The sequence below is a fragment of the Numida meleagris genome, chromosome 9, assembly GCF_002078875.1.
Source record: "Numida meleagris isolate 19003 breed g44 Domestic line chromosome 9, NumMel1.0, whole genome shotgun sequence".
Taxonomy (NCBI): Eukaryota; Metazoa; Chordata; class Aves; order Galliformes; family Numididae; genus Numida; species Numida meleagris.
The window spans coordinates 2,671,228-2,697,814 of record NC_034417.1 but is presented as its reverse complement, the minus strand read 5'-3'; the positions used below and the strand labels follow the sequence as shown (position 1 = coordinate 2,697,814).

The 26,587-nt window shown below is 39.2% G+C and overlaps 1 protein-coding gene across 5 annotated transcripts in view; it reads left to right on the top strand.

Moving 5' to 3' along the window:
• Positions 1–26,587, top strand: part of TMEM266 (transmembrane protein 266) — an 81,008-nt gene that overhangs the window by 23,155 nt on the left and 31,266 nt on the right. For 3 of the 5 annotated variants that reach the window (XM_021406857.1, XM_021406859.1, XM_021406858.1), the window contains 6 exons: positions 851–903; positions 1,568–1,668; positions 2,598–2,703; positions 6,188–6,376; positions 17,211–17,365; positions 21,861–21,934. In XM_021406857.1, the coding sequence (XP_021262532.1) occupies positions 2,690–2,703; positions 6,188–6,376; positions 17,211–17,365; positions 21,861–21,934 (432 nt within the window). In that variant the 5' untranslated portion in view covers positions 851–903; positions 1,568–1,668; positions 2,598–2,689. The remainder of the gene's footprint in view (positions 1–850; positions 904–1,567; positions 1,669–2,597; positions 2,704–6,187; positions 6,377–17,210; positions 17,366–21,860; positions 21,935–26,587) is intronic. The other 2 variants (XM_021406861.1, XM_021406860.1) reach the window with 1 other exon arrangement.

The following is a 26,587-nucleotide window of genomic DNA, read 5'->3' as shown; positions in this document are numbered from 1 at the left end:
CTTGTGTATAGCCTAGAAAGAGGCACGGGTCCTTGTAGCCTGTTTATATTATGTATACAACACATTGTGTCCATTTTGAAGGTTTTAGTTGTGCTTCCCTCCAGATGTACTCGATAACCACTTTTTGATTCATTAAATCAGGTACTACATTAGTCATCTGCACCCAGAATTACTTACTTTTTATGTTTTTGCTCTGAGGAAAGCTCCACCAAGTCCTTTGGAGACTTGACTCCCTCTGTTTCCTTTCAGGTTTCTTTCTGTGTTACTTGTCTCACCTCTGTGAGCGCATTATGTCACAGTAGGAATCTGTTCAGTGAAGGCAGGTTGGACTCTGCTCCCAGTGGAGCCCTCAGAGCTATCAGCAGAGCTTGCTGCCCAGCCACGAGTTGTTCTTTCACTCTCAGTAGTGAGAAAATGTTTCCCTGTAGAGCTGCCAGCTCCAGTAAGAGGCAGCAGGTCTAGCTTATTGGGGTTGCTGCTGGTATGGTTGAATGGAGAAACAAAGTTCTGGATGAATATGCATGTGCTTCTAGCTTAAAAAAGAAAAAAATGTAAGTCTTGGCAAACGTTCCTTGTTCAACTATTTGCAGTGTCGTTGGCCCCCTGTTGGGACTTCAGTTCCCTTAAAATCTTTAGATAATAAATTTAAAAATCTGGCTGTATGTTTTTAGTGTTTTTGTTGTTTTTTTTTTTAAACCTCTCTTTGGGAGAGAGGTGGAGTATTAGCACCGAGCTATCTCCCAAACAAACTGAGCTTTCAGCTGTATGAAGAAATTCCCCTCTCTACATCTCTCAGAGACCAGTTTCCATCAGTTCCATTCATTATCCCAATTTACCTCTTCTTCTCCAGGCTTGCAGACATGACTACAGTAGGATTTTGAATTTCCGTCTCAGCCTCGCAGGGTAGGTGCAGGGTATCTCGTGCCTTTACCGTTTTCTCAGGCTGTGTGCTTAGAATGACAGGTTTAGGTAAAATACTTCAATGAAAACATGTGTTGAGTTTGTTATTGTTGGTTTTTTTGGGGGGGGGAGGTGTACTGAAGTTTAAACCCCAAATGGGATGTTAGCGAGTTAACACTGCAAGACAAGATTTTTAGTGACATTTCAATTTTATTCTGCTGCTGAGTGGAATGATTGCTATTATAAAACTATCTTAGGCATAAGATATTCTTATCGTATCCTTTCAGTATGTGATTTAAACAGACTTTTAATTTTAGGCAATTGTTTTGGTATTTTACTGCCTTGGGAATGTAATCGATAAAATGATTCAAGGACCGAGAATAGAAGGGAAGAGGCTCCCATTGATGTCAAATGGATATTGAATCAAGTCTGTGCTGTATCAGAGAAAGTATATCTATAAAAAAAAAAAAAAATTGGTTTGTTACTCTGATGTTCTAAGAATTTAAAGCTTATAGAAAAGTGGAGTGTGTGTGTTTTTTCTGAAACACGTTTTCTGTTTTAAAGTCAGTTGTGTTTCTTCTTGTGAATAATAAAATTGCTTGTGGCTAGCTTGTATCTACTTGAGGAAAGTGATCATAATCTAGATTCTTTCTTTTTGTATACACAGGTGTATTATCTGAAAAATCTGAGAATGCATTGACTACATTTTCCATTATTACAAGTTTACAGTACATTAAGTAAAGCCTTGGAAATGGCTCTACAAATGATGTAAGTTCAGTTTTGTTATTTGGTATCAAGTGACTACCATGGATTGTGCTTTTGTTGTATTTGTGTATCTCTATTGTAAATGCTTGAGTGATACTGACGGCTCAGCCTGTTAATGACTCTAGTTCAGTATAAGAATTACTTTTCATCATTGTGAAAATTGTTTGTTGGTAATATGCTGGTTTACCGACCACTGTATTTCTGTTTAAATTAAGAGTACAGTTTTGTATCTTAGTTACTGATTCCAGTTATTAAGTGTATAACCCTGACAGTAGCTTTACAAAATTTCTTACTATATAATTTTCTGAGTTTGTATTTCTTATATAGGTTACATTTTCCAGCCATTAAAACCTATGTACTGATAAGTTTTATTCTCATTTCATTGCTGTTTTCCATTCTGGTTCCCATGCATTGGTCCAGGTACAAAACAAATAAAGATTTTGCCATAGGCAAGTGTGTCACTTTTTCCAAATGTTAGTGGATTTGTTGATCAAAATATCATCTTCGTAACAACCTATCCAGAATGTTTGACAGCAAACCCTCAAACTTTGTAGACAAAGCTAGCATGGTATAGTAAATTGTATTTGGGGGGGGGGGGGGGGAAGTATTCATTGGCTTCCAGTAGCATTTGTGCTCCTGAATCCCTGAACTTTCTTTGAAAATCCCTCCTGCCTGATTATTTCTCTTAAGTGAACCAGAAATTTAAATCAAGATACGTGCTGTTATGGAAGTATGAACATGGGCAGGTGTCTATCTATAGCTTTATACCTCCCATAAAATGGAGAAATTAATCCAGAACAAAATGCCTAGAAAAGGAATCACGAAGGGAAATAAAATCATTAGGTGAACTGATAACGTGACAAAAATTGTCAGTGTAGCCCTTTGGAGTTCTTTCAACTCTGTTTTAGATAATTTTGTTTTGACTCTTGCAGAAGCCTCATTTTGGATCCCTAGAACATGTGCACAAAGCAGCTGGAATTAGCTGGATACGATAACCACTGCTGATTCTGTTGCATCCTCCAACATGACCAGTCCTCAGTAAGTACCATATAAAGATAGTTATAACCTTCATTTTAATTACACAGGAACAATTCCTACCTGTAGGAGAATATTACTGTGATGTCAAGAGAGGTCCATTAGTATGACTGGAAGGAAAAGTTGCTATTTTGAGAAGGAACAGTGGGATTTTGTCAGTTGTCTAAAGAGTGTGAATTAGCAGAAAAAAAAAAGAATGCTTTAAGTTTTGGATGTATACTGACAACAAGTGGCTAAGAACTACCGTGTCTCATTATTTTTATATCCATTTGCCTTTTTCCTTCCTTTTCACTAAAACTGCCTGAAAGCTGTTTGCCAACACTTGTCTGTTGGTTGGTATAGTTTGCATTTAAGTCGCATCAGATTCTACCTATGATGTAGTCTGTCTAAGAAATACAAAAAATAAATTCTGTTGTGAGGGGGAAGGTTGCACTAATCTGTTTTCCTTTTTCCCTTATAATACTGGAAATGGTCTATACGGTCTTCTGTGCAAAACTGAATCAGCTTATCTTGGACTTGTAAAGGTGAAGGTTCATGGGTAGTCACTAAAGCTGAAAACCACAGAAATAAATTTCTTGCTAAAATTAGGTCCTGTTTCTGGATTTAGTTGACAGATAAAATACATTTCTGCTGGAAATGACATGATTCTCAATACTTTCAGTCATTAGTTAGGCAAGTTTAAAATAAAATAATCCTTTAGGTTGTTCATATAATAGTGCCTCCCTTTACTTCTACTTTCTGCATGGCGTGATGGTATGACTCCCTGTCAGTCTTCAGTGCCTGATAAAATTATTCTGGAGTCATAGGAAAGCACCTGGAAGATAATGCAGTCACTGGTCTCAAGCAATGTGAGTTCACAAGGAGCAAGTTCTGTTTAATTAACTTATCTCCATTTGTGACATGGTTACCCACCTGCTTGACTAAGGGAAGCCAGCTGATGCAATTTCAGTAAAGCTTTTGATATTGTTACTCACCATATCATCCTGGACAAAATGTCCAGCATATATGTAGTTAGAAAGAAAAAGAAAGTGATAAGTGAATAACTGGCTGATGGGTCAGGCTCTAAGGGTTATAATAAATGAAATTACATCAGGATGGCAGCCAGCCACCAAGGGATTCCACAGGTCTCCATTTCAGGGCCAGTTCTCTTTAACATTTTCGTAAATGACATGGATACGGGACTTGAAGGTATATTAAGACAGGCAACACTAAGCTGGGAGGAGCTGTTGACTCCTTCAAGGATAGAGAGGCACTGCAGAGAGATCTTGACAAACTGAAAGGATGGGCGGTCACCGACTACACAAAGTTTAATTAGAGCAACTGCCAGATTCTGTACCTGGGAAGGGGTCAATTTTGGATATATGTACAGACTGGGAAGCAAGAGGCTGGAGAGTAGCCCCATGGAAGGAGATCTAGGGGTTCTGGTTGATGGCAAGTTGAATGTGAGCCAGCAATGTGCCCTGGGGTGTATCAGGCCTAGCACTGCCAGCTGGATGAGGGGAGGGATTGTCCCACTCTGCTCTGTGCTGTGCAGCCTCACCTCAAGCTCTGTGTGCAGGTTTGGGTGCCACAATATAAGAAGGACATAAAGATTAGATTAGGACATAAAGATTAGAGAGCATCCAGAGGAGGGCTGCAGAGATGGTGAATGGTCTAGAGGGCAAGTCGTGTGAGGTTCCTGGTTTGTTCAGAGCAGAGCAGGCTGAGGGGAGGCCTCATGGAGGCTGCAGCTCCTTACAGGGAGTGGAGGGCAGTGCTGAGCTCTGCCCTCTGGGGACAGCGACAGGGCCCAAAGGAATGGCATGGAGGTGGGTCAGGTGGGGTTAGGGAAAGGTTCTGCCCCAGAGGGTGGTGACCATGGCACAGCCTCGAGCTGCTGGAGCCCAAGGAGCCTTCATATGCTGATGTCAGACATAGGGTTTGGGTTAGAGTGGTTCTGTGTGGAGCCAGGGATTGGATTCAGTGATCCTTGGAAGTCCCTTCCAACTTGGGATATTCTGATTCTGTGATTCAGGCACAGCCTTTCTCTGACACGTACTTGAGTTATAAAAGCTTTTTCAGGTTTTTCAAATGACTTTCTTGTGTAATGCTGGCAGCGATTTAGCTCCTTTAAATCTGAATGAACATTTTCCATCCAAAAGGGTTAGCCTAATGTTTAGGCTCTAAGCAATAGGTTTTTCTTTCCCTTTCACATAGAATTTTAGTTCCTTCGCTCACATCTTTAGATTTACAAGATACATGAGTTAAGAACTCTACTAAATAATTCATTTTTCTGGGGAAAAAAAAAACCAAACATATTACTCAGTTTGCTTGAATAGCTGGAATATTTTAATAAACTGTAAGACAAAATAACCCATGCAACTTTTGCAGTCAAATAAGAAGTAAGCTGAGTGCTATGTGCTTTTTAACTGTATCTCAAAGGAAAAAGAGTATCTTTGCACCTGCTGTTAAAAGCTTCTGAAAAGCAGCCTGAGAGTTCTGGGAAGTTCATAAACTTCCAAGGATAAAAGCCAGAGCGGATTGTTTGCACCCTGCTCTGAGTCATGTGAAGCAAGGAGCTCTCACTGGGGACTGCGAAGGATCAGTCCCTGCTGGGACTTCTCATGCAAGCTTTCTCCTACAATGAATTCATCCTTCAAATGTGCTAAATAGCATGATAGCTGACAAAGTTTGAGTTCTAGGTAAGTAGTATCTTGTTATAAATGTGGAGAGCATGCATATAGTCAGATGCTGTTTTTGCTTGTGTGCAGTTTGCATTAATGTTACTGGAGTGGTAGAAAAATACATGTCTGGACTTAAAAGCTGTACAAATAGCTGCATAAGATAACCTTTATAGATGAGTTCATAATTCTCCTGAATCTTTGTTCTCCTTTCAGAATTAGTTTGAAGTAACTTCTAACAGAGTAATCTTTTGCCATTGAATGAAGTCAAGTCACCACCTCTCAAAAGCTCTTTGATTGTAGTATCCACAGTGAGGGGGGTCAAAATGCAGCCATTAACTAACTGCTGATTTGTATAATAATTAATAAGCTTAACTTTTCATTGTTCACTTGGACAAGTTACAAAGCAGGGAGTTTTTAGTTGGTGTATTTGCATGCCTTCTTTCTGTTATTCTTGTTTGTTTTGCACAGGTGTTTTCCTTTTGGGTTCATACATTGTTTCCACATTTGTTTATAACACATTCGTTTACATTCAGTGCTTTTGAAGCAGCTCTAGCAGAGTAAAACGCTGCTTTCTTTTATCTGTGAGATTTCTGTTGCTTTCTGTGAGATCTACTGAAGACAAGTTTGGAGACATTTGGTCTGTGCCCCCTTAATGAGGATACCTCCCTCAGTGACCTTGCCATTTAAGTTGCCTGCTTGTTAGAGTTCTGCAAAGTTATTGTCTCCAACTTATTTTTATTTGCTTGTTTGTTTATATAGGTTAAATGTATACATGTATGTGCCTCTGTAGACAGCGGTTTTTATTTTGCTAATTATGTTTTCAGGCCTGCAATAGAAGGTGGTGTTTCAGAAGTTGAGATAATTTCACAGCAAGTTGAAGAAGAGACCAAAAGCATTGCCCCTGTTCAGCTTGTTAATTTTGCTTATCGAGATCTACCCTTAGCTGCACTTGATCTGTCTGTGGCTGGGTCCCAGCTTTTGTCAAATTTGGACGAGGAGTACCAAAGAGAAGGGTAAGTACAAAGGACAAAAGTATATTTTCTAGTTTCACATTACAGGAATTCCACTGCCTGTAGAAAAGAAAACCCTGAGCTGGAAGGGAGCAGACAGTTGTCCTCAAACTCATTTGAAAACCACTGTCACAGGATGGAAACGACTTTTTCTAATATAGTTAATCAGCGCTGGTTTGGGGCTCTTTGAGTTTACATAATTCATAGCTACTATTTGACCCAGTCTGGACACTTTCTGTCAGATGGGGAAAGCTGGACCAAGCCTCTCGCCTGTCAGATGTTCAGAGTGGCCTGGTGAAAGCTCTTTGCTGGTGGTGTTTCAGGAGGATATCAGGATAGCAGAGGGTTAGCTACTAGCTACTGTGGTTCTTTTATATGGTTGTATATCTCCGGACTGAGAGTAAATGACAGTACTGCTGATTCCTGAGCAGATCATTGCTTTTCATAGAATAATTTGTATTGTGTAGTTTGTTTATGTGAGAACGTTGCCTTTGATATGTACTTATTACGGCTGTTTTTGTAGAACTGCTCCAGTTTTATTGCAATAAAAGGTGTTAATCGGTTTATAACATTTGCTCAAACGTAACCCAGTGTCAGTTTATATAGCATTGTTGTTCTAGTGAACATAAGGAGTTATCCTTATGCCTGATTCAAGCCTCAATGGCTGTACTCTTGTGCTACATTTTTCATGAAAGTTTTGTGTCAACTTGAAAGAATACAGAGGAAGGCAGTGAGAATGATGAGAAGTGCGGAAAACCTGCCGTTGGAGGAAATAGCCTGCCAGTGATGGAAATAACTGTTTCCATTTCACATGAAGAGACTTTAGGGAAATTATAAGGGATTTCACAATGAGGAAGAGAATGGTCTATTCCATTTCTAAGGTATTTATGACAAGAAGTAAAAAGAGACTTGAATAACATCAAAGAAGAGAAGAGCGAGGTTAGCAGAGTGCTTGGATAGACTACTGGTGCGTGGGAGGAGGTGGGGAGTAGAATTGCAATCGTTAGATGTCTTTAAGAAGAAGATATCTGGAATAACAATAGTGTAGTTTAATATTCCTTGGGACTGAGATTAGGTAAGTATATGTGCTTAACCCCTCTGACTCTGGTTACTATTCCACGGTATGTTGCACTGAACATATATATACTCCACTGCCAGTGAGATCTGTCTAAAAACACTTAACAGTAAGTCATACAGAGCTCTCATGATGAAGACATTAAAAGGCTTAATATAAGCCTCGAATAATTAATAACTGAGTATGTTTTAACCTGTGCTCAGAAATCAGCAAAGAGACCTGTTTGATCTCGGCTCAGCAGGTGGTCTGTGTGCTAGTCAGGAAAGAGTACAGAGGAAAGACTCTTGCCTTTAATTTCTTTCTGAGTTAGACTTTGTGAGACGTCTCCAGAAAGCTGTTACTCAAAACAAGGGGAAATACATTTCGAGTAGGTTATGTAAGTATGATACAACTGTAACATAAAATACCCTGCATAGCAGAAGAGGCACTTGAAAATTAATTTGAGTATGCAGGTGTAACCCTCAGGCTATTTTGGTGCTGAGTCAATACCAGTTTTGTTCAAATACGCATTTTAATAGATTTTTATGATCTGAAACTCCATTCTTCACTGTGCCAAAGTGCACGGGTCTCTCATTGTGACTCTTTGAACAGTTTTGTAGTCTAAGTGTGGAAATAGACTTGTTCTTTTCTTCAGCAGAGATCCCTTCCTTCACACAGGCTTCTTTTGTTGCTTTATCATTTTGAATGGAAATAAGTAGGTGCCATCCAGACTTCCCAGCTGTAGAGGGGATTCTGTGAAGAAAATTCAGAGCTTTAATTTGTATATTTCAGTGCATTTTGGCTGAATGTGTTCAGCTGAGTCCCAAGGCTGCATCTTCCTTGTGGGAATGGCTCCTTCCTTTCAGAAGCACTGTTTGCAGTTGCTATCATGTGAAATTTAGGAGCTGAGCTGAGCTCAGGAAGGCTGGCAGCCCAAGTAAAAATCTACCCTCATTCCACCTTGTGGCTTGTTTGGGAATGTGTCTGGTTTTATGAGTGTGCTCTGCTTTCTTTCTCATGGCCTTTTTACTTGTGTCTGACTCACTTCTCTTCCACCTGAGTAAGAAGGGTTTGTGGAGGCTCAGATCACGATGGTACAGAAACTGCCGTCTACCTCTCCCTTATAGCTGAAGAGGATGATGTGGAAAAGTCAGCACAGGAAGTGATGGAAAATGTCTCAGTCCCTGTATTTTCTGCCAGCATCCATATTCATAACTGTGAAGCTCTACGTCCCCATTGCTTCTGTGCAGGTTGCAAGTGGAGATACTGAAAGATAGTGCAAATGCCACGGAGTACTAAATGGAGATGCAGGCCTTGTTTTTCCTCTCTGGAGGTGTCTTCCGTCCTTGCAGGCCTCCAGATATTCCCTTCTATGAATTTTTTCCCTGAGAATTTCAGGAAAGTTGCCAACCTGTATGACCTGCATATATTCTGTAAGAATCTAATGATCTGGATCTGTGGCAGATCTAGACAAACCACACTTACTGTAATTGTGAGGCACTGCAGCAGGAAGGTCTGGCGTATGCCCACTTCTTGGAAAGTCGTATTGTGAAAATGGCAAGGGACTTGGAAAATACTGGGTTGTTGTCATAAGCTACATCTGTCTGTGACCTTACTGGGGTTTTCAACACCTGGCTGTCCACTGTGTTGTTTGTAGCTCCTGAAATGGGTTGCCACTCTTCATCGCTAGTAAGTGTCCAGCTCCATGCACAGAGCAACCAGAGAGACATTGGACTAGAGATGAGTGAAGGGCAATAAAGTAGATTTCTCGTGTAATGATTTGGTTGTGTGCTCCCTAAGGCTTTCTTTTAGCTTGCTTTCTTTAAGGCCAGAGTGCACCAGTCCAAGCATACGTGCAAATTTAACCTGGTTGGTAGGGACAGTGTGGTGCTAACTAGGGGATTTTTTTTGTTGTTAACTTATCAGGTATATTGAGAAAAACATTCTGTCATTAAAAGGCTACCAGTAACAGGTGGGTAATAGCTCAGCCCTTTGTTTACATGGAAACTCTCAGATGGCATCAAACCAACTGCTCCTCTCACCAGAAATGGCGGGGTGGAGAAGGAAAAACAGAAAGAAAGGAAAAATATCATCTGTCTTTTGCTAGATAGATCATATGGAACCTGACATTTGCATGGCTTTAAAGATGCTGGAATAAAGACTTTATCTTGTGGAGATTTATGGGGCTTTGCTCTGTTGTATCGAATTCTCAGAGCAGTCAATGTTATTGAAGGAATTATGTTGAAAGTTTGAGTTATTTTTGTCAGAAATTGTTACAGTGCTGATTCCTGCCTTAAACACCAAAGAAGGGAGTGCGGAGTTGATGGCATGTTGTACTAGTCCCTGAAGTACACCTGCAAGTAGTAAAAGTGTAGTTAAGCAAGAAAATACCTTCTACTCTTTCAGAAGCCCCCAGACAAACCACAAACTGTGGCTTCTTCTAATGTGTGCTAGGCAAAAATTACTTATTTTCCTTCTGTAGACTTCTCAAACAGGGGAAGTCCAAAGATTTGCGTGATGGAAGGATATTAAGTTGGGTGGAATATGCATTGAAGATATTAATTAGAAATCATGTGGATGGGCTGGCATTGCCTTCTTTGCATTTCAAAACAGTAAGGTGCTTCTGGTCTCCGTGCATCAGTGAGGGATAGGACGGATTGCTTCTTAGCTGCAATGAGGCTAATGTGCCTGGTATTAATGGAAGTGTGGTTCTATTTTTTTCAGAAAAAACAAAATCTTCTGATAAATGCCAACAATCTGCAACTAAATCACTTTGAATTTTATGTGACTGCAGCAATCTGTATTTTGAAAGTTGCGTGTTCTCCACCCAGTGGAGCACTGTGAATAAATTGTAGCTTGGTTCTCGGAACCAATGAGTTCATTACTTACTAGTCCTGCTTGTCTGCCCTGCAGTTAATTTTAAGATTTTTTTTTTGTACTGCATTCTGTACTTAGACATTGGAGAAATGATTGAGGCATTGACTGGAGACATGTAGATAAGAAATAAGTTCATGGAAAAAACGTGCCTTGGGTTCCAAGGAGAGCACGTAATGTACATTTCTAATGGATAAGGTGATACTTGTATACCAAAAGCAGCTGCCAAGCAGCAGATTTTCTTCACGCCTGTGAATTTATTGGAGAATCTATGTCTGCATAGAACTCAGTTTGCATGAAAAGAATGTTTCTTTGTGGAGATTAATCACCCAAAAGCTAAGGAGCTTTTAAAATATTAACATTAAGTACCACTCTTAGTTTCTTTTTTTGTCCAATTGAGTGTTCTGTTTTCCAAAGAATACTTTCTTCTATTTCTACATTAATGATCAAAAAAATTTTGGAGAACAGTTTAGAAATTGTCTACATGCAGAAGCTGGTGTGTGCTATGAACGAGCAGGGATTGGGACCAGCTCTGCTTCCCATATTTTCTTTAATCTCCAATTAGGAGGTATAATTCATAATAAACTGTAACAGACCTTACAGCCAGTTGCATGATAGACTGTATTTTGGAGAAGTAATATGCAGTTACTCACTGAGCCTGTCTCAATAAAGGTCTGTGTTTGGTGGTGGTTGGGAAGCAAGCAGAAACATACACCAACTTTAAATTATGAAGGTTGCTCTGAAAGTAATGCCTCCTATTTACTTCCATGGAAATCACTACAACTACAAGGGACACGGTAACACCTTTCAATACAGCAAATTCTCAGCTACAAAATACTATTATTCAACATAGTCACCACCATTAGCTATGCATTTTTGTGTAGTCTGAGATTTGTTTGGTCCCAGGCCAGCTAGAAAGGAAGCAGTTGGCGTATCTGAGAAAAGAATGAGATGTGAAGGGATAGACAAGGAAATAAAAAAGAGGGAAAACCAAATATGAACAAAGAACAGAGATACAAAGACTCAGAAGTTAACACAGGAAAAAGAATCCTCTGAGCTTATCATTTGAGGTTGTTGCAGGTCTTCCCGGAGGGGAGTATTCGCCCATCCTGGAAGAAAAAGATGTCTGTTCCATGAGTCTGTCTTCTGTAATTGTGTCCAGGGAATGCTGTTATTTCTGTTTTTCATATTCGTGTTTCAGTTTTTCATCTTTGAGGCTTTTTTACTTATGGTTTCTTCAAGGCTTAAAGATTTTTTTTAACCAAATTGACTAGATTTCAGTTTTTCTTTAGTTTTCTATCTTTTTTTTTCTGTCTTTATCTGGCAGCATACTTAAAATGCAGTCCCTTTTGTGAAAGGTTCTGTGCAGGTCATGCAGATCCTGAAGCACACCATGTTTGTACTTGGTGAATGATCATGATCAGGTCAAAGCTAGAGGTAAGGTGCAAAGGTTTTGAATGTCAGAGCTATTTCCTACAGTGAGCAAATTCTTTGTATTTACAAAAGTGATTTATTCAGATTTCCTTTACATGCCAGCCACTGTCTGAATCCAGAAGAATGATGCAAAATCTTAATGGTAAATACAGCGAGTGAGACTGTAGTGCTGATTTGTTCTTGGTACAGTGCTATATCACTACTGCTGCACACAGATGCTTCAGTCCAAAACTAAGACCTGCAGTGCAGCACAAAATGAGAGTTCAGTGCTTTAGAATCTGAGAGGTGACCAGCTCTTCACTAAAGAAAGCATGAAATGCAAGTTGGAAGTTCAATGATTTAAAAACTTTTCTAATATAGATCCTTTTGAACTTTTCTTTGTAAATGTTGTTTTCTAGAGTAGCTTGTTACTGTGTTTATCCTGGTACCTAAGTCCTTGCACTGTATCCCTCTTCTGTCTTCTATCAGCAACACCAATTGATAGAGGGAGCACCAACTGTAAGTTTAAAAAAAAAAAAGCCACAAACACATGTAAGTGTATGTATATATATCAGTGGTTTTCAAGCTTTTTTGATTCGTAGATCATTGGTGGTTTTTTGCCTTATTCCTTTCCATAGAACTTTCTTTTCCTTGGAACTTTTTGTGGCTAGAGATGTGGTGTCCCACGGGTCACTGTGTGCAAAGGACTTTTTTGTAGAGCAGAAATGATGCAAGTCTGACTTACCTGATTTAACATTAGAATAACTGTCTAAATTGGGAAGATGTGGCTTGCTGCTACAACTGAAAAATGGGTAAGCAATAGGATAAAGGAGAAATGTGGAGAAGAGAAATATTAAGCTAATTTAAGAAAAGCCCAGGAGAGGGATGCAGAGCTCTATCTGTTAATTAGAGTTGCTCAAGGCCTCCAGCTGCTATTTGTAGCCTCTTGTGAGGCTCCTGTCTGTTTAGTCTCAGCCAGATTTTGTATTACTGAAACTTTCTGTGTTTCAGTTACTTCCTGACCATGGCTTTTCTTCTCCTTCAGTTAGTGATTTGGATCTCATCCATCCTTCTGTTTGCTAATCATATCCATCTTGTGAAATACAAACACTTGCTGCTAAGCCAAAAAAAGTAAGGCAGGGTAAGGTATAACGCAGATTTGGGATATTTGTTTGCTAGATCAGAAAATAGAAACAGTGACAGCTGTTAACAGCTTGAACAAATTGTTTGTAGTTGTTCCTTACTAAAGAAATATGTTAAACCTTTCCCAGTTTTGCCTTATGCTCTTTTTTTTCCAAGCTGTTACTAATAAAAACTAGCAGTGATGATAACAGATTGGTTTTCCACACAGCCATGTGTGAAAATATCTTTGAAAAGATTTACCCCAGTAAAATTCCACAGTATATTTAAATTTCTCATAACCAAACCTTACAACCCTGCATCACCATCAGCCAGGACATTCCAGCTGTACTACATTTATTTATTTCACCTAGACATTGTAAGACTGGTAAATGATACTTGTACTGTGTAGAGGAGCAGTGGCCAGGGTTTGGAAGGTAGATTTAAACCCACTCTAATTTTGGTATGGACCTGTTTTGTCTTTTGTTTGTTTGTTTCAAATACCAGATTTCTCATCTACTGAATGAATGAGCCCTTATATATCACGAGAAAGAGCAACTCTACTAAGACAGTCTAGAGCACTGAAAGGGGATGAAGAGATTTGTATATTAGGATCTGGTGTGGTTAGTGTGTCAATAGATTTATCTACATAAAATACATTTCTAGCTGTAGTTCATTTTGTTATTTATGTCCCTTCTTTACAAAGATATGAAGGAAAAAGGGGAAAAAAAGACGACCAAGGGAAGATCAGGTCTCTGTTATACAGTTGTGTCAAATTAATGTGGGAAATGAAATAACTTTTCAGCTCCCAAGACAGAAGTTGTCCAGTGCACCATTTCTTAGAACCCAATATGATTTTTGGTGTCAGTGGATTCAGAGGGCTTGGAGATCTGTGAAGAGCTTGTTAGCTGGGCAGTGATGTGAGGGTGCTCATCACTATCTATTCATAGGACAAGTGTTAAACAAATGCACCTTGGTTTAGTAAATTAAGGTAGGAAACTAAAGGTAGTTTTCCAGGGCTTAATTTTCAAATGCTTTTACATACTTGAAATCAATTTATATATTATATGAGTGATGTGTAGGTGCAAACATGCAGGTGATCTGCACTTCGCCTCTTAATGTTTCTGCTTTTCCAGACATAAGCTGGAAATTTCATTCAGAAGCATTTTGGAATTGGGAGAATATTGCTGCTGCATAGACAGAAGAATAACTCTGCATTCCTTAGCATTTCTATAAGTAATGATTAACTTGAATAAAGATTATTGTGTCTGTAGGTAACGCATGCTGAGTATCACCGATTATTTAGTGATACACTTGGAGTATTTGAAAATATTAACTACACAGAATTTCTAAAGGCGTGTATTTAGGCCCTCTACTGATCATTCTGAGAATAGGAAATAAGAAAATCAACCCTGCAATGTTAAAACGCTGGCAAAGCAGGTCTTTTTGGAAAAGAGAAGGTAAAGATGAGACGAGAATAGAACTAAAACCTGTTCTAATTAGACTAAATCAATCTCTAGTGTTATTTTGGTTAACAGGTTATTCTGTTTTGATATGGAGGCAAATAAAATCCATTAAAATACCCACAAATTTGCCAAAAGGCCTTATCAGGATGCCCTTTTTTCTTAGATTTAAAAAAATCTGTGTTTTAAGTCTAGTGCCTCCTGTATTTTCGTAGTACTTTATGATTATTTTACATCTTTTTTTTTTCTTTTCAGGCAACAACTGAGAAAAAAGCAGGTTTGAATTGCTGCTTCAGGCTAGAATACTTAAATGCTATAGTACTTTGGGTTAGAACTTGAATACAGTTGAACTAAGGCAAATCCCAAATAGTGTTACTTGTCAGATCTTCTTTTGAGCTTTTGAGAGTCAATTGAGAATGTCTTTTGTGGACAGGTAATCAGGCAGCTCTGAGTACAAGCTGATATATATTCTGAGTATATCAGATTATATATGCTGTGTTCTGAGAAGCTGCTTGAAAGTGCTAAGTTTCTGAGCACTGCTTAGCACCTCTTTCTCCTCTGTTTTTGAGTTCAGGTAAGTCAGGAGATGTTTTGTGATGTTTTTGAGTGTTTGATTGTAACATTAATTGCTGTGTCTAGAGCTATTTATTTGAAATTATTTGCTATCTTTTCTTATTGTACACCATTGATTTCTATGTATTGACACTGTAGTTCATACAGTGCAATTACTGCACCACACCTCATATGCTTCCAGCTTCTTAAAGCTGAGCTAGTAAATCACATCAGGTCTTTATGAACTAATGTGTATTTGCAGCTCTTTGAAAATGCAGTGTCAAGGCGAGCATTAGAACTTTCAGATGTGGGCTGGTATAGGAACATTGCAAAACACTATGATGAGAAATAATACAATAAATACTATGTCAGTATTAGACTATGGGAGAATTTTAGGAGGAAAGAAAATTGGGATGGGCTATGTTTCTGAACTCCATATTACTGTGATTCCTGATAGAAATATGTTCAGAAGAAAAAGCAGAAAATATTAACATCCTGTTTTAAAATGTGTCTCTGCATTAGGAAAGCATTGGTAAAATATTGATTCATCGGCTTCCTTTCCAGAGCTCTCATCCTCACAGATGTTCTCAGGAGGGATTCTTGCAGTTTCTATCCCTGCAATAAACAAGTTTTCTTTTGAAATCCAGCTACTGGTTTTGGTTGAAGCCAAAAGTTCTGACAGCCCTGCAGAGGATGGTGACTGCCAGCTACTAAGGGAAGTGTGAACCAGGATAGAAACCAGAATAGGAACAGTTTTCTGCAAAGATTTAAAGCTGCTCTAGCAACTGGAACTTGGGTGTTGCAGTGAATGAGGTGCGCCTTTAGCTGGTTGCTGGTTATTAGCTGATGCTGAAACCAATTATAGCAGATTTGCTACTGACCCAAGTAGTGTCTTAAGTTTCATCATTCGTGAGCACACACTGGAAAATAGGGAGTTGTGAACTGTAATTTCAGCAATCAGTATTACTTGTTGTTGAAGTAATAGCTATGTGCTCTTTTTAATTTCTTCTCTTGGTTCATTTGAACCTTAGAACTCATAGACTATATCTGTACTACTAAGTAAGCGATCAAGGGCTCTCTGGCCCTTAAAACTGGTGGCATAGCACAGCTCCCTTCGCTTTACCTGAACCTTCTTTCTCCTCCAAAACAAGGTGACCTCTGGCCTGATGCACAAACAGACTGGTGACTTCAACAAAACAGACGAGCTAGACTCTCCTGTGAAGAAAGGTTGAGGGAACTGGGCTTGTTTAGCTTGGAGAAAAGAAGGCTCTGGGGAGACCTCATTGTGGCCTTCCAATACTTGAAGGGAGCATATAAACAGGAGGGGGAACGACTGTCTACATGGGTTGATAGTGATAGGACAAGGGGGAAATGGTTTTAAACTGAGATGGGAGATGTAGGTTAGATATTAGGAGGAAGTTTTTCACACAGAGGGTGGTGACGCACTGGAACAGGTTGCCCAAGGAGGTTGTGGATGCCCCGTCCCTGGAGGCATTCAAGGCCAGGCTGGATGTGGCTCTGGGCAGCCTGGTCTAGTGGTTGGAGACCCTGCCCACAGCTGGGGGGATTAAAACTAGATGATCTTTGAGGTCCTTTTCAACCCAGGCCATTCTATGATTCTAGGCAGCCTCAGCCAGTTGCTTTGACGCTTTGGCTGTGTAGTGTTTGCTAGTATAGGCAGAGCTGTGGAGTATCTGAACTTAAACTTTGGTGCTTTCCAAAATCCTGTTGTTCTTTTTCATGATGTGCAACTGATTGCTGCTCTTATCTGATTTGTCTCATACCTGAAAAGGGATAAAGGTGCAAGTCAATAACATTATATGCCAGAGAATCTGTTATAAAACATCATTATCTTCTAACTGAATTGCAGCATCCTGTTATGTCTTGGTTGCCACAGATAAGTAATTGTAGCATGTATGTCAAAATCAAGGTGCATGAAAAATAGTGAGAAAGGAAGAAAGTAGAAAAGCTTATATGATAATCAGCATGGCATTACTCAGTCCATTGGAAGACGCTTGAGTACTGGTATTCTCAAGAGGGTTGGAGTAACTCATTAAAGCTGAGACACAAACGATCCCCAGTGTGAAGTTTTGCCCCTGTAACAGTTGCAATTAACCACGCTTATTAAAGTGGATCATACAGTCGACAAATACAAACAGGATTTAACACTGTATTCATTTGGAAAATGGCCCAACCTTAGTTAAAAAAAAACAGTGAGTGAGTTTCGCAGTCTACGTACAATATTGATGAGTGTATCTGTAACAGCAGAACTGATTGTTTTGAGTCCACTGCTCTCTAGCTCTCTTCCGTTTTCACTTCTTTTCTTTTCTTTTTTTTTTCCCTCTTAATTTTCTTTTCTTAGATCTAACTGGCTAAAACCGTGCTGTGGGAGACGAGCAGCTGTGTGGCAGGTATTTTTGCTCAGTGCAAGTCTCAACAGTTTCCTGGTAGCCTGTGTAGTGTTGGTGGTGATTCTTCTGACTCTGGAGCTCCTAATAGATATAAAGCTTCTCCAGTGTGAGTAGGGGGATTTTTTTTTATTTTTTAATGAAATAAGGGCTTAACTTGCTGGGAGGTTTTTGAAGGGATGGGTTGGAGATTGGTGGGGATTTTTTTTCCCTACCATGTAAATGGTTAGTAGGCTAGGCAAGAACTGTGTGCCTGTGGAACCTTGGCATAGTGAAGTCAGTCCCCTCTCCATTTTGCTGACTGAATTCATATAGGACACATCTTCAGAGGATGTGAGCGGAGTGTATGTGCGGATATCTGCATGTTGGTATCTGAAAAGGTCTGTCCTTTAGGTCAGAAACACTCTGTATACGAAGGACAAAAATCGTAAGTATTGTTAATCTGCTTGATCCTTGTCACATACACACGGATAGACAGATATGATGAACGTTCTAGGGTATTTCATGCCATTTTGTTACTAATGTACTTCTACTGAGGTAGGTAGGAATTGAAGTTATGGTTTTCTATCTTGTAGTGTGCTGAAATTATACAGATTTTTATTCTACTCTGCTAATATACAGTGATTCAAATAACTGCCTAACTGGAGTTCTGCTTTATCTGAATTCACTCTACACAGGTTCCACAGTGCAATTTTTCATGTTGCTTTATTTTCTACTGCTGTTTTCTTCCATTCTTTTTTTTTCCTTTTTGCTCTTGTGTTCATGTCAGGTTTATATCATAAATACCAGCTACACTTTTCCATCTAATTGTTGTAGAGCAGCCTTTAGCACCTCACTACAAATATGTTGAAATGTCAGAAATGGGGTTCAGACAATCCCATGAATGCACAAATGTACAGCATGAAAGAGTCACAGTCTGGTATCCTCTATGGCAACTTTAAACTAGGCAAGTGTAGTTTTTATTCTGTCATTCTGCCATTTTCATGATTTTTTTCTGTTGATATTAGTGAAGTTATCTTTCAGTGTAAGACTTAGGTATCATAATTGTAATAAGATTACTTTAGGGGACTTGATTGATAATTGCAACCATTTTATAAACCCTTCAAGAGGAATCAGTGATTGAGCTGTCTTTCCACAACATTGCCCAAGCTTGCCCCCAGCCCTCTTTACAGCCCTATCTGTCCATACTGCACATGCAGTTATCAGCATGACCATTTCATTACATTTGTCACTTTCAGCAGTCTCTTGGAACTTACCATTTTGGATGGGGAAACCCATGACTTGGACAAACCTGTAGCTTTCAGAAGAGTCAGGGATGCTAATTATGAGTGTAAGTCCTTAAAAACTGAATGAGGAACTGCATTTATTGAGGTACTACAACTTTATGTTCATATGTAGAGTTATCACTTCATGTAGAGTCATAGAGTTTAAAAAGCTGTTTCTGTTGATTTGTCTTAAACTTTCAGTACAGTTCTGGAGGCTTTCCTCTGGAATCATTTGCTTTCTTACCATTTATTTTTCTGAAGAGAAGACTATATTTTAGGGCCCACTTCTCCTCTTTGTATCTGGTGCATGTCATACTCTTAAAAACTCAACAGCTTGCACCTTGTATGTGACCTAAAGGTGCTTGGTCACGTCAGATGATTTCACTGTTGAGAGGCTATCCCTGCCCTGTCTGTGTGGATTCTCTCAGCACCTGAGAGGATGTAGCTCTGTGTTGCTACTTTGCATTATAACTAATGCATCAACTCATCACACTTCTTGCCTTTGTTAATTTGAACTCTTTCGATTTTGATTAAAATCAGATAAAGATTATCTTGATGCTTGGTATGGCAGTTGTGTTATACAAGGAATGTACATTGCTTACCTTGAAGTGGTAAAAAGCATAATCATGCTTTTTTTAATATAATTTGTTTTTATAATGATTTCATATTCTATATGAAATTGAGCAGTGCATTAGGATACATTATGGCAGTTTTATTTGCAATAACAAATGCTAATCCATGTTGATCATTATTTAGGAAGTCTCCTTTTTTCTTTTAAACGAGATTTTAATGTGCTTTGAGTTTTTTGTGAAAGACTATTGCATGAAAAGTCCTTTCTTTTTTGGTTGTGTCATTTTGAAAGCATCTTTCTTGTATTTTTATTTCAGTCCTTCGTTGTACTTTTCCCATACACAAAACTGTCAGTGTCAGTGATGGAAACCAGGCCTGCAAATGTGTAGAATGTGCATTAACAAAATAATGTCTTATCATGTGATGCAAGTATTTTGAACTTGGAAAGTTCCAACCCCTACTCCTGCACTCAGAAATGCAGGCTATGCTGTCCCTTCTCTATCTTCAGAGGTTTTGGGGGAGAGCAAGTCAGGCAGTCATCTTAGCATGGTCCTCCTTCTGCAGTCACCTACAGCAGATATATCTGTAGAAGGCATCGGGTCTTCCCGAAAACCGTGGAGCTGAAAAGCAACACATCATTCCACCTGGTTGCTGGATCACGGTCCTGTCTGACTATGTGCGTAGCTGTCCAGGGAAAATGAGTACTGAGATGAAGTGATATCTCTGCATGAATGCGTTGCAGGCTTGCCCAAACCATGCAGTGAGCATCTGCTGTCTACTCCTTGCGGAAACTTGTTTATATCTAGCAGGGAACCGTCATCAAGAACAACATCAATCAGAAGCAAGAGCTGATAGTACAAGCTTCTATAATGGCTACTCATATTTGTAGGGGTGCATTCTTCATTCCTATTCTCCAGGTATGCATTTTGAGTATAAATGAAAGGAGGAGGAGGTGGACTGAAGCTAGCTGTACTTCACTTGTATACTGAACTGTCATCTTCATGACTAAAAAGCATCCTGGATTTGTATTCACATTGTCCCCATAGCACCAGACAAGCAAAATGCGAAATAAAGCAAAATTCCTTGGCTTTTAGCTGCAATTTTTCTTTCTAAAAAAGATGACAAGTAAAATAAATGTGCGTTGCTGTTTTGATAAAGGTAGCAACTGAACAGCTTTTAGATGCTTTGCCTCAAACCGAATCCCAGTGATGCCCCCAAGCTGCCACAGAGTGGGGGATGAGCACCTCTTGGAGAAGAAGAGCCTTCTCTCGTTTTGTACACCTTTCATGAAAGAGAGTCTTTTGGAAGAAGCAAATGCACGAAGTCAGTGATGGGTTAGTGATTCAGCTCTTCAGCAAAAGCTTCTGGCTTGGAAGACTTTGCAGATTTACTGTTTTACTGGCGATTTGGTTGCACGCTGTCTGGCAGTGGATCCAGCACACTCCTCCATCAGAAACTGATTTTCTGTCAAAATTCCTACTGTTATATATTTTTTGTCCACTAAGGGGCAGCTGGAGCCTTGTATGTGTGTCTGCTGCTCTGAAAAATAGCTTACAGGTGGTTTTGATTTCTTGTTCTTTATTCCACCATATAAAGACAGTGTCTCGGGACAGGTAAAAATACAACATTTTTCTGTTGTTTCATCTCAAAGTAGTTCCTCTGCTGCACTGCAGCAACCCCTCTCACATCAAGTCCTGGATGAGCTTCCATTGTGAGAGTTACAGCAGCAGCCCCATCAATGTTTCTTCTTGTTATCCTCATCTCTTTCTACATTCCTTTACTCCTCTTCTCATTTTAATCAGTTCTAGTTTTAAAATAAGATGCCTGATTTAGTGCATGCCATACATGTTCTTGGGACTTAGTTAATTCCACCATAATCTTGCATTTCTGTGCACACAGAGTCATTGATTACCTTGAGCTTTGCAGTTACATGGCTCTCTGAAATGGCAGGACCGCACAGAGTATTGTAATCCATCTGCTGTAGGAAAGGTGGACTCACTAATGCTCTAAAGTAAAGAAAGAGGGTTTTTCCTTCATTGTTTTAATCAAAACTTCAGAGTATGTGACCTCCAGAGTAAGAGTTGCCAGTAGTTCAGACACTGGACTCTGGGCTTTGTGCTTTATTTTGTCAGCATTGAAGGGTGCTTTGAACATAGAAGTTCAGTTTAACTTCTTTGAGAAATCCTTCACATTTCAAAACATTGATTTAACCCCATAAAGGCAATCTCTGCTGTAAAGCTTCCGACAGAACCTTAGTTGGATGATTAGAAATGGGTTTAAAAGTCTAGTATAAGCACTAGTTTTTAATCACCTGTTCCAATTATTGGTCTTCTGAGCTGAATTGTCAGACTGAATAGAAGGAGTGATGTGGGAATAATGGGGCATTGTTTCCTTACAACATTCTGTCTGAACTTTTAGGTAGGCAGGATTTAGTCACACATTTCATACTAATGCAATGCATGGAGTGAGAGTGTGCAGCAGTAACAAAGACCTAGAACACGTATGTCACTGCTTACCAGCAGTCTGATGTGTGAAAGATCCAATGCAAAGCTGCTGCAGCTGCTAACGTGCTGGCCTGGATTAGAGGGAACAGCTGATAACTCTGCAATTACATGTCCCATTACATCCCACTCCCTTTCTGGTTTTTCCATTATGAAATTCAGGAAAGAAAACTTGACCCGCATGTAAGTTGCAGGAGTACTAATGATGTTAAACATAAGTTGCATTCTACTACTAAAATGATGCTTCCTTGTATTGTCTTAATTGCAGTTTCAAGTGCTTCACAGTTTGCAGGAGTAATTCACTGGATCAGCCTAGTCATCCTGTCTGTTTTCTTTTCAGAGGTATGTATGATCAAAGACTTTCACCATGCACTGCAAGGTATTTTTATGCTGTCCCCTGAATTAGCAAGAATTTAACGCTGGTTTTATTATGAATAAATGTAACAGAGTGCACTTAAGGAAAGAAAAGAAAAAAAAATATGTAACAGTTAGTACTCTTAGCCAACTGAAAGATCTTGTTTGTATTAGTGCTGTTTGTCAGTTGCCTAGAATAGGCAAGGGAACACAGAAGACAAATTAGAGTTGAACAGCTACAAAAAGATAGTCATCTCTGGATCACCACAGACATGGAAGAGGCCTGTTTCATGCATTTCTCCTCACAGAAATCTTATTAGTGTCACTGGGAATAAGGAATTAGTTTACATCGCAGATCTTATTTTATAAAAAGATCTGTTTTAAGAGTGGAATGATCTCCTCTCATAGTTTATGTGGGTAGTTCGGATGTTCTGGGTTGCTGCATGTAAACACAGTAAGAGAATGAAACAAATGGTGAATTTCTTTCCAAATATTTTGATGAATATATTTTCGGAAACTGGAGAAAGCTGTAGTCAAGGTATAACAAATTGGGATTTCTATTATAGTTTTCAACTTCATTCCAAAGAGAAGTCATTCATATGGAGACATTTAGACTACACCTGAAAATTCCAAAGCTATTAAGGCTACTTTTCCAGGTACATTATAATGTGTTAGTTGTCACCAAAAAAAATAAGTTTTATATTTTTTGTCACATGATGCCAACTGGAATGTTGGAAGACGACCTGGGCTTATGTATTTGAAAACACACTTTCTAGTTCTGTAGGATAAAATATTTTCATCCAAAACGAAGTTAAGGTCTTCACTCTGTGGTACGTTTTGGTGAAGATTACAAAGATATTCAAAAACCTCAAACAGGGAGCTGTGGTATATGTAAATGATTGGTAGATTACTTGTGTTGGATTCATACTTACCATATTATACCACTGTTTATTTCTGTGGTTCAGTTAATGAAATTTATTGACATGTATCATCTTGTATTTCTGCTCATTATGGGGGTTTTCTAGCTAGTGTATCAGGACTGCCACTGGGCACTTTCAGAAAGGATTCCTTGATTCCAGTCAGGGGTCTCAAGATGGCTTTGCATCTCAGTCTTCTCTGGTGCTGGAGCTACACAAATGCATATAATTCCTTTGTACATTTCCCATCGTTTGACAGTGACCGTGGGTTGTAGCTTACATATAATTTGCCTGAAAAAGAACCCATAAACCGTTGAAAAGTTTTGCAGAATCCTTTCTTTGTGCATTGCCAATCCTGATTCTCGAAGGGTCGGGTTTGGTAGATAACGTCCATTCCCTGTAAATAAATACTTTCCCCTCTCCTTGAGAATCTTCTTTTTCTCCAGTGGGAATCAGCACCCTGGAGGTACCTGTAATCCTGAGCTTTCCAGCAGGATCAGCCTGTAGAAACTGCTGCTGTCAGCATGGCTGCACTTATTCACTCTCCTCTTCTTTGTTGCTGTCTTGAGCTTGTCCCACAGCAAGTTTTCCTGTGTTCCTTGATTTTCTTCTGCTGAGTGTAGTCTCAGGTTCTGTTTTTACTCACTTTTACCACTTTCCCCAAAGCATGATGCAGTGTCTTGTTCCTGTATCCCCTCCATAGTTCAGTTCACATACAGGCAGATTTTGTTAAGTTGCTTGTGGCAGCGCGGATGAATCCACCAGGCCAGTTCTCACCTATCTCAAGGCAGAAAGAAAGAGTTTTAGTTCTACTGAAACAGAGTACCTGAACAAGTGGATGGGGTTCGGAAACGCTTTGCTGGAAAACAGTAACAGAAATACTTCACACAGCCAAAGCTGATTGCCTGACTCATCGTTCTCATTTTGAATTTGCGTTTTGGGTATTTTCTTCCTTTCTGCATTAGATATTTGGTATTACCTTTCTTTGCTTTCTGTCCTAGTTTTTTATAAACCTCTTACTACTCCCTTTTTAGTTGTTTCTGTCTTTCAAAGTACCTTCCTTTGCCTATTTGATTGTGGATTGGATTTACACCATTGAAAAATGAGGTCACAAAGCAGCCATGTAATGAGCATAAGGGAGGGTAGAATTTTCGGATATTGGTTCATCAAATGCATTTCTGGCAGCTCAAAGTCCTTGATTTGGTTAAAGCAACAGAGGTGGACTCTACAAAGTATCTGGATATCCTCAAAGACCTCAGATCTGGAAGAGAATGAGGATGTGATTTTGCCATTGGGTTTGCTGGGGTTGGTCTTGTGCAAGGTTCATTTAATGAACAGCAGCACACCTGTTTGTGTTGAAATGTGCTTCCTCAGAAGAAAAACAAAGTCAATTTTTTTCACCCAAATCAAAAGCTTTGAATTTCAAAAGATTATGAAATGTAAAAACTGCAGATCATAGAAAGACATTTTTCCTCCATCTTTGTTTTATGTGCCTTCGGAGGCTTTTTTTCCCTCTAATTCCTGATACAATGAGTCAGCTGTCTTTGTTATTCGTTGAGAAGATTGTGAGCTATAATGAATGCATTCTGTGACTGCTGATGCCAAGGATAGGTTTCCAGATTTGAGCAGGCTTAATTGATTTGCTTGGATATAACAGGCAACTGGTGCTTGGTCCTTCAGTCAGTGCTTTCTTCCCCAAACCAGGGGCTGAAAGTTTCTGGTGTACAAAGAGGGTTTTTTCCTTTGCAAGTATCATGTCCCAGCATTGGGCGTTTATTACTTTTTCTGTAGTTTGGTTCCCATTTGCTATAAAGGTAGATACATCATTCTTCAAAGAGACTTCAAATTGGATGTAAAGAACAAGTAATAGAAACTTGGGGGAGGGGAAATAAAGAAAAAGAAACTTGTTGAAAAACAGAAAACTTTCAGCAAAAAATCCGAATGTCTTGGAAAGCATAACTGGTTAAAAGTGAGTGCTGTAAAGACACTGCAAGTACTTACAGTCTCATCATGGTGGAGTTAAACAGGCACTGGCGTTCTGCTTGGTTGAAGTGAAGGGGGCAAACATGCCAGCAACTAGCAACTGCCAGCAGAACATTTGCCTGCAAAATTAAGTAGCTGGACTTGGAGCATTTTCCAGCTCTCTATACACTTGTGTTATCGCCATGAGTCTTGAAGGAATTTATTGCACTCTGTCAATTTTACATTTTCTTTCTGTTGCTGTCTCTAACTTTTGCAACGTTAAACTATCTGTATTCAAGTGAAGTGCACATAAACTCCTCTTGCTTTTTTTTCCAAGTATTTTGAATAGGATTTACTAGTGGTGATGATTGTGTATGTTTGTCTCTGTTTACATACATCACTATAATTTGTCTGTGCACTGAACGTTACCCAGATGTTAAGACAGAAGAGAAGAAAAAGACTGTGGGGGGGAAACCCAAGTACCAACAGCAAAGCAAGGCTGGGGTTACACCCTGTCAAGAGGGCAAATTCAGCCTTGGTAATAGTTGGCTGGGAAAAGGAAGATGGGGAGAGTCACAGTATTTTGGTAAGTGGACCGGAGTCTGTATTTAATAGCCGTATCACGTTGCTGCAAGTATCTGATTCTGTAGCTGTTGTTCAGTTCTGTTTTGCCACTAAGACTGTTGAGACCATTTGCGTGCAAGAATCAAGCTCTTTGATATTGGTTGGTTGCATTGCTCTGTGTGTGCTTCAGTCAGCCAAGCACTCAGGCATTCTGCTAGCTTTCAGCACTTGAGTGTTTCCCAGGGAGAAACCAAGTCTTCTGATGTGCTTCAAGTTAGGCAGTTGAAGAATAGCAACTTTTTTCCTGTGCCCAGGAAACAAGTCCTTGAATTGAGTAGAGTAGATCTGGGGTACTGGTTGAAAAAGGATTTCTTTAATTAGCTCTGGCTCACAACTATGTTTTCACTGTTAGGAAGAAGAAAATGCCATCTTGTACGATAAAATGAAGCTCTTAGTACTCACTCTGATGTTTTACATCTAGCAGTTCTTGGAAATAATAAAACCTCCTAAGGATGATGTTCCTGTTAATGTTCTGTAGAAAACTTTTAGGAAACACGTCCCAAATGACAGACCTAAGAAAATCATGTCTTTCCCATTTAGATTATTTGTTACAGTTCCTGAAGAATTTTTCATTGCAGAAATCAGCTGTTTATTTTGTTGCTTTTTTGTCATGCTTCAAACAGCTAAGCAGAAAGGTAATAATCTTCTATTAATTCTGTAATTCTTCCATAAAATGGGACTTCTTTTCTGAGTGTTTACATTCATTCCATGTGCACATGATGTTTTTCATGGCGCACAAATGCCCTGCGTTGCTGACTGTTTATCATTTGATTTTTGTGCAAGGTGATTGACAAGGGAAGATCTAGTAACAAAGATACAGATTTTATATACTAATGCAATTAAAGGTAAATGTAAGCTTCCTTCTTTGCTAGTGTGTATAAAAAAAAAAAAAAGTATTTAGTATACTGGGAAATCTCGTTTCTAGCCACTTGCTTTTCTTACTTCACAAAAGAAGTAGTTAGCAGGTTTTGTAGAGGCCTAAGTGATTTAGCTCGAGACACTCCTGAAATGTCAGCCTGCCCATTTCATTTCCAAGAACGTATTTATTGTATGGTGTGCTCTATCAGTACTTCAGCTATGCTTTCATCTCCTGATAGCCACAGGCCAACACCCTCTGCACTGTGCACTATGAAGATAA